At 39.7% G+C, this 9,030-nt stretch overlaps 1 protein-coding gene across 2 annotated transcripts in view; it reads left to right on the forward strand.

Annotated features, from left to right (window-relative positions):
- The first annotated feature begins 3,223 nt into the window (after positions 1–3,223).
- The window catches only part of LOC116696903 (C-terminal-binding protein 1), a 27,494-nt gene continuing 21,687 nt past the window's right edge, over positions 3,224–9,030 (forward strand). For both annotated transcript variants that reach the window (XM_032528156.1, XM_032528157.1), the window contains exon 1: positions 3,224–3,693. In XM_032528156.1, the coding sequence (XP_032384047.1) occupies positions 3,654–3,693 (40 nt within the window). In that variant the 5' untranslated portion in view covers positions 3,224–3,653. The remainder of the gene's footprint in view (positions 3,694–9,030) is intronic.

Below are 9,030 nucleotides of genomic sequence, written 5' to 3' on the forward strand. Positions count from 1 at the left end.
TTCTCACGGTCCCCTAGCTGTGTTCTGTGTGTGCACTGAAAATAAATCGGGTATTCTTGTACAACCCTGGCTCGGTAAATGGGAAATAAACAAGGTGGTTCGGACCAAGCTTGTACATCTTCAGATAGTGTCATGGGTCGAGCCAGCAGTAATTACCACACACAACTGAATTTGGTATGTTATTACACACAAAATTGTGGAATTTTGAACAAAAAGCACAGCCTTTAGTATTATTAATATTATTATAGTGTTAAGGCTATTTCACATTCACTGTCTTCCAATATGGTGTCACCTGCAGCTGGTTGAAAATATAATTGTTTTGTTTTTGTGGACACAATGTTTGGCTTTAACTCCCTAGTTATATTAGTTTCAGAGTTTACTTCTCGTTATGCGGAATGATTGAGTCATGTCCTCTCCCACCGTGTCTGCCCAATCTGGTGTGGACATCATTGTTATTAGGCATAATTCCCATCAGATGTCTCTGCTCTCTGACTCGGTGCCATTGTGACTGAGGTACGAGATGGTGACAAACCGAACAGCTGGAGATTCCAGCCGGATTATTTTATCAAAGAAAAAAGCCAGGGCTTCAAGCTATCTACTCTTTAAAACGGGCCAGAATGTCCACAAACGGTCCTTCTCCAGTGTCTAAATAAAGCAAAAACAATGATCAGCTGGTTGCTCATTTTCCTTTAAAGATGAAAAGTAATTTTTAAGCTAAAAATGTTTATTCACTTTAGAATGAAGCCAGCAGCTGACAGGAACAGTTGAAGATAAATCGTTGAGGTGATAACATGCAACAAAGGTCATGAGTCGACCTATCAACAGTGTTGAAAACACCTCTGACCCGCTGCCTCTTTTTGGATTTGAACAGTTCACCCACTGGCTCTATGTGACATTTGCCAATAGTGAGGATGTGATGTAACCATCATTGCTGTTAAACTAGGTTAGGCCCTGGCAGTCAGGGGGGCGTCTGAGGCTGTTTATATCACTGTGGTTATCAAGTGGCCAAGTGTAGTTGAGAGGAACATCAGCGCTGCAGCAATAGAAAGAATCTGAGTAGGTGGATAGGTGTGGATATGGAGACTTTAAAGGGATTTTAAAGTGCCCATATTATGGAAAAATTACTTTCTGGGATTTGGGGTGTTATTTTGTGTTTCTGGTGCTTCCACACTCATACAAACTTGGGAAAAAAACATCCATGCTGTTTTGAGTGAGATAAAGTTTCTGAATGTCCTCTGCCTTCAGTCTCCGAGTGAGCTGTTCAAAATCTGCACGGCTTTCTACGTCACTAGCTGAGACAAGGTGGCTATCCGTAGCACATGCTAGCGCTAGCATGCTAGCTCGTTCTCAATGGCAAAACGCTGCTACAACAATCTCCAAAAGAACTACTTCTATGTCCCTGCTCTGCAGGTACTCCACAAGTGGCCCTCATTTAGAAGAAGTCTCCCAGCTAATCCTGCCTTGGACTGACCAACGTTGGAGAAAGAGTTATCTAGCTGATGTGATCTTACCTAGCTACTGCGTATGTGCAACTCCCAACAAAGATGGAACAGAAGTGAGATGTCTCACACTGTAGCTAAAACAAGTTAGATGTCTCACTCTGTAGCTAAAACAGAGACCTAAACACACAGGGTGAAAACAGGATCTGCAGGAACCTGAAAATGAGCAGAATATGGGTGGTTTAATGGTACAAAGGTTAAAAGTATCTGATTAAAAACACTGTCTTCTATATTTACTTGCATAATGGTAGAAGACAAAACCCATGACACATCTTAGACAACACTTTGCTGTGTGATCTACATTTCACAGTTTATGAATATCATATTTTTTATGGGAACAAGAATATGTAGAAATTAATTTTGGTCTCAGATCAAACAGAGAACATGCTACCTGTTGCAAACCACAGAAGTAATGAGATGTTGTGTGAGAGTGAAGGCTGATTTATGCTTCAGCGTTAAATCGACACTGTGTCTACGTAGGTAGGTGGCGGCAAGGACCCTATGCCACACCTAAACTGTAACCTGATGTGCACCTTTCAAAAACTGTAACTACACGTCGCTTGACCGTGGCTTGGTAGCCTTGCATTTCCCCATACTAATTTCTATGTTCTCCTTCTCCCTAAACAACATGAAATCAAGGAGAGGGTTAACTTTCCCACCGGGATCAGAAAATACAGGTCTCCAAAACTGGTACTCACCATCACAGCTAATCACCGTCACTCCCTCACTCGCACTACCACCCACTCCCCATGCACACAGACATGCCGGCCCTGCTGTTCTCGTAAAGAGATCAACGCACACACCAACGCACAAAAATAAACTTCAGGTCACTTACGCAGGCTTTGTTGAAAGCTCTGCGTGGAGCATCCGCAGAACTATATATCAAGCTTGAGTGTAAAAAAAATAGCATTATGAAATTTAATTAGACTATTGTCTTACTCAAAGTTTAAATACCTAGGTTTTTTCCATCTGACACTTTCTTTAACAAGACAAACTTATCAATAACTTCATGTGTTGTCACACAAAATTATAATCAGTATAGGCAGCAACAGTTTTGTCCAATTCTGTAGCAAGGAATAAGAGTTTTGCATGGTTTTTATTATAATATCACAAAGTACTATAAATTGCAGAGTTGCATTTAAACATTGAACTAGAATATGATCAGAAGTAGGTTTTACAATTTACAATACATAGTATTAATTAAGTATTTTTAAGAAAATAAGGTGCAAATGCAGCACATTTACCCTTGTGGAAATTGGATTCATGAAAATCTTCCAATACAATGTTTTATTTAGTATTGGGAATTCAGTAAGTGTGGTTTAATGGTTTTTAACTTTTTTTATTTTCAAGTTTAAATGTCCTGAAAGAATGCCAGCCCACTTGGATCTCAGATCTGCATATGTATAATTGCAGAAGTAAACTCATAAAGTAAAATTATAAAACCAGCAGTTAAGTTTGGTTTGGTAAACACACACTGATTAAAGTGTCATAACATGTTCCCACTTATTACAATAAAGCAAATAAAGCTTTATAATTGTTTTCCTCTTGTCAAATAGAACAAGTTTTCCCCTCTTGCTACAGACTTTTAATTGCATAACTTGTTTTCTTTTCTTTTTTATCTCTGTCGTCTTTCAGGAAACAAAAGATGAATTTTGGCCAGCGTAAGCTCCTCCCCATTCCTGCTCACTCCCTCCCGCCCCATCTCTTTTACACTCTCTTGTCCTCCTGTAAATGCAGCAGTGCTTGCATTCAGTGTGTGTGCACGTTTCTTTCTTTTTAGTGACACAGACAGAGGGAGAGTCAGAAAGACAGAGATTTGCTGTAGTAGAAAGTAAGAAGGGGAGGGAGGTAGCTGGAGACGCCAGGGAGAGAAGGAGGGAGGGGTAAGACAGAGAGAGAGAGCGGGCGAGCAAAGGGGACAGAAGGGAGGGAAAAGCGAGAGAGAGAGAGAGAGAGAGAGAGAGGGAGAGGGAGAGGGAGAGAGAAAGAAGAGGGGGAGCACATGTGTATGCTTGTCACTAAGGGGCTGGGAGAAGGACTAAGGGAAGCGAGGTAGCTGGCCACAGCCGCCATATGCTGACTGGATTCCTGTTCATGTCTGCTGTGTGAAGACTGTAGGTTTCTGTTGTGTGCTGGCCAGCTGGGGAACACACCATGGGAAGCTCACATCTCCTCAACAAAGGCATGCCTCTAGGTAAACAACTAGCACTCGGCTTTTATGTGGGAACTGTGTGCGTATCTGTGTGTGTCTGTGCCAATATTTATGAACTCAGTGTACATTATTCTGCCTTCCTCTTCCCCTCCCCCTTCTCTCTTCCTCTCCCTTTTTCCGTTTCCTCCTCCTCCTTCTCTTCTCAATTCTCACTCACTCTATTATCTTTTTTTATCGCTCAGCCTCTCTCTGAATGGTTAGCCTTTTCTCTAGCTCCCAGTGTGTGTGTGTATGTGTGTGTGTGTGTGTGTGTGTGTGTGTGTGTGTGTGTGTGTGTGTCTGTGTCTGTGTGTGGGTGAAGAGGCAAATCTCTGCTATTGAAGGCTGCTTGAACACCTCCATTTGTGGCGACAGAAATAGATCTGTCTCCTTCGAGGGCTAGCAAGGACATGACACATATTTCCCTTGCATTGTGCTTCTTCTACGGAAAGTCATTGCCTTGACACGCACACACACACACACACACACACACACACACACACACACACTCAAGTATATACATGCATGCACACAGCCGGATTCACATGCAGGTGACAGATTCTACTTATGATAGGGGCTGGATGAAAAATGGGATCAAGGTAGGACTGCTGAGGAATAAGAAAGGGGGGGGGGTGTTGGGTGTGGAGCAGGAAGACGAGGGTGTGAGGATAAATGATCATCAACCCTGAAGCTGAATCAACGTATCTGTGGTCACTTAAATCTGGCTTTGTGAAGTCGTTTCTCCCAAAGGAAACTGTGGGGATTGTAATCTGTGATGTCATCAACAGGCTGCGGGCTGTGTTTCTTGATGACATCAAAGAATATGTTGCAGCTCTGATCTTTTTCTGTCAATTTTTTTTCTTGTACTTACTTGCTTTGGGACCTATCCCCACATCTGCCCACTATGCCCTAACAGCTACAAGAATCCAAGGTCATAGGAATAACGACTAAGAATTTTGGTTCAGGGAGGATTGCCCTTTTTAAGATGGTTGTGCACAAATCACTGCCAGGCAATAATTGTAAAACTCATCTGGTCATAGGATCTGTATCTGCAAACAGCAGGGATCGTTGAACCTTTCAGGGCTGATTTAAAATCAGTTTGTTGTCGGTGGTTGATGAATGCGTTAATTCATGTTTCGGAAAGCAGGGCTCCTCTGATCCACGAGAGTTGAGCCATGTCTAATCTGACTAGAAAGGCCTTGATGACTGACACAAAAACTCGCCAGTCACTCTCCCCTAATTGCTTATCTAAATCATATTTACTAAATAAAATACTAAAATGTTACTCAAGTGCTTCGTTGGAGACTTGTTTTCCATAATTTGACTTAGATTAGATTAGATTAGATTCAACTTTATTGTCATTACACATGTACAGGTACAAGGCAACGAAATGCAGTTTGGGTCTAACCAGAAGTGCAATAGCAGTAAGTGCAGGATATATACAATGGTTCCATAAGTGCAAGACATGGATATGTAATGAATAAATATAGAAAGAATACTATTATAAACAGAGTTTTACAGATGGGTTTGTCCTATGAATACAAAATATAGATAACAAGTATTGTGAGCAAGATTTGCAGCTAGGAATTTGGTGGATATTACTATAATTCCAAATTTTTACAGATATGTGCAAAAAGCATAATATACTAATGGTTTACAGATTTTACAGGTGAGTATGTACTATAAATATATATATACAGGCGGCTATTATTATTATTGACAGATAGCTATAATAAGTTAGGCTAAAATGAGCAGTATAACAATGATTCAAAGGTGGTACAGATAAAGTAAAGTTTGGGCAGAAACTATCCGAATTAAAGTGCAGTGGAAAGTAATTGCATATTACAGTTAAAGTACGGTAGTGCCAATACTTGTGTATTAATTTAAAATTGGATGCTTTTGCAAACTGATTAACAGGTAACAAGTAATGTGATTGTGCTTAATAACTCCAGGCAGTTTCCACCAGAAGGTTCCATATACACTTTATTATGTCAAAGGAGTTACTGACGAAAACTGCTCATGTTGTGACATGTTACCAATTTAAGAAACCACAAACCCCCCAACACAACAAACACACACACACACACACACACACACACACGTATTTGAAAGTACTATTAATTTACGTCATGAAAGTCATGAAACACACCTGCACGATGGTGCAGTGGATTATTTTTTGTCTTGTCTTTCAGATAAAAAACTTTTCATAAGTCTTATCCAAAACACTACAGATCTGTTGTGAGAATGTTAAATGTTTTTATTATAAATTTGTCCCTACTATTGTACACATTTGCACACTGGTAAATACAGAATCTTTATATAACATATCTTACATTTTAACTTCACCATTAAAAATGAGCATTTTGAACTGAGCATTTAAAATAAGCTGAGACTCATAAGTAAAAAATAAATAAAAAAAAACACCTAAGCAGGTATAATTGACCGCACTGAAAAATCTATTAAGCATTAAGTGCTCTGCAAAGAGAGTGTGTGCACTGACAACCGTTGAAAGGCTTAGTCTATTACTGCATATCTAATGCACACAAGAAAAAGCTTGAGCTTCGAGGTAAGCAGTAAAAGATCTACCAGCCGGTACCGAGAGGCTGGGTATTTTAAGGCATGACATTATGCAATGATAGTTAGCCAATATTATTAGTTACACTTGGACACTATTCAAAAAGGAAAATGTATTGAGGAGCATGACAGTGTAGACAGATGGTATGAACAGAAAAAAATAGCAGTCCTACATCCCAAAACAGCAATTAGTAGGTATGGCTTTGATTTTACCTTGATCTTAATGAAAAGCACACATTATTGTTGTTATCATTTATATGTCAGCAAAGACTGGTGGAGTCTGTTTAGAGATAACTTGCTCAGCTGTTATTCATGTAGCAGGCACTTAGGAGACAGCAGCCTGCAAGTTGGCACATTTTTGCTATTGATGACATCAAACATAAATTTATATCCATTTGTCTGCACTAAAGTGTTTTTACTGTAATAATTTATTCATTCTATCATTTTAAACAGTGATGTGAGTCTCATTGTTTAAAATCAGCACTTTGTTTTTCATCAAAGATCTGAAAAAACTATAAATGTGGTAGACTAAATGTGTACAGTATGTACATCTGCTACTGCTGACTGACTGTGGAGCTGCTGTGATCACATAAAAATAAGTGAGTAGAGTATAAAATAAATCTCATCAAGACATCCGAATCCTCTCAACCATAAGTTATTCATATTCACAGTAATAAACAGCCATACTAACTAATAAATGGAACAAGTATGTAAAATTATAAACATTTCATTTTGATTGGGAACCCACTTAACGACCACCTGTGGGTCCTTGGACGCTAGTTTGGGACCCCTTAATTGATAATACAATAGATGCCTTATGGCCTATCAAATAATCCAATTGAGCCTTCAAAATTATTGTGACTTTCTTCAGCATATTAACAGTTAATCCAAAATAACAGGCAGACGGCTATTCAATAATAATCCAGTTAAAGCCTGTATTTAAATGTAGTAGTTCATGTAGGCTAAGTGTTGTTTAATACTGTGCTTCTTAACCGTTTTGGTTCATCACATCTCACAAATTAGCAGTGCCTACTGGTGGCACCCATCACACTTGATATGCAGTGCTATTTTCCTCTTTTCAGGTTGCTAAGTTTGCATCACCATCAGAAGCTTAGAGGTTAAAAAAATATACAGTATATCACTACAAAACGTAATGAAAAAATTAGTATTTTTTAACGGAAATTATATTCTTTCGCCACATGAAAAGGCTGCATATCCAGCCTGCAATGTTGTCTGTAACTCTCATGGTATCTGATTCAGTGCGTGGGTGTGTGGGGGGCTGCTAACTGTATAGCTTTTATGATCTGTACCTATGTAATTACATAGGTATACATCTGAACAGTGTTTTTTCAAAGCATAGCTGAAGTCGATTTACCTTATTTATAACAAAAAATGCAAGTAGAACTGATTTAAAACTGGGAGATCAGTAAATATGCAAAGAGGTGAATTAACAATACACCTGGAACTAAAATTTGCATATTCAAACTTTGACTCCGAGTTGGTCACCACAACTAAGCTGTTGCCAAAAATGGTTGCTGGTATACCCGGAGTTGTTTATCTCCTTGTCTGTTTTGCTGCTTGGGTCTTTAGTGCTGAGAACAAAAAGCTGACAAACCTTGAACTGGCTTGCTGATACAGTACCTGCAAATTAGACCTTGTATTGTATGTGTGTGTGTGTGTGTGTGTGTGTGTGTGTTGAAGTGTGGTTGGAGAGAGGCAAAAAAAGAAAAGAAAAGAAATGACAGCAGAAACATTATACCACCTGAATGCCCGGGCATTCAGGCGTTTTCAAGCATATAAATACAGTGATGATATAAAAAGGGTGGCTTTTCTTATCGCTAGTGAGATGGACGGGACAGGAGAAAAGAAGGGAAATGGCAAGGGAGATAAAGAAAGCCGTGGGTAAACAAGATTGAAATGAGAGATGGGGATCTGAAAAAGAATCTGTTGGACAAAAGAGAAGAAGGGATGGCGAGATCAACACTGAGTGGGTGACAGACGAGGAAACAGGGGCTTTTTCACCACGCCATGTTGCTGCATGGCAGAAGCGCCAGTGAGATTATAAATCAGCCATGCTGTGGCTCAGTGGCGGGTTGCTACAGTTGCAGGCAGCTAACTGATCACAGGTGCCGACAGCAAACACTCTCCTCTCTCCTCTTTTTTAGCACAGCAAAAAATATACATAACAAAAAAAGAAACGTTCCCTTCTCTGGACACTGTATTTTAAAGCTACTTATGTAAAAATCAAAATAACTTTTGAGATCTTCATTGTAAAGTGTTTAAACAATGTTGGCCATGCTTGTTCAATGAACCATAAACAATTGATGAACATGCACCTGTCAAAAAGACAATAACGGCTTAAGGGCGGTAAACAATTAAGGTCACAGTTATAAAAAAAAATTAGGTAAGTAAAGCAACATTTCTACTGACTCTGAAAAACACCAAAAGAAAGACGCCCAGGGTCCCTGCTAATCTGTGTGAACGGGCCTTAGCCATGCTGCAAGGAGGCATGAGACGAGCAGATGTGGTCAGGGCAATACATTGCAATGTCCCTACTGTGAGACACTAAGACAGCGCTACATATTTACATATGTGATATTTGGATTGGTACATCCAAATATCACACCTGCAGGACAGGTACAGGATGGCAAAAACAACCGCAAGAACTGGCCAGTCTGGTGCAGTACATGAGGAGGAGATGTACTGCAGTTCTAAATGCAGCTGGTGGCCACACCAGCTACTGAGGGCTACTGTTGATTATGACCC

The sequence above is a fragment of the Etheostoma spectabile genome, chromosome 10 (genome assembly GCF_008692095.1).
Source record: "Etheostoma spectabile isolate EspeVRDwgs_2016 chromosome 10, UIUC_Espe_1.0, whole genome shotgun sequence".
In the NCBI taxonomy this organism is placed as follows: Eukaryota; Metazoa; Chordata; class Actinopteri; order Perciformes; family Percidae; genus Etheostoma; species Etheostoma spectabile.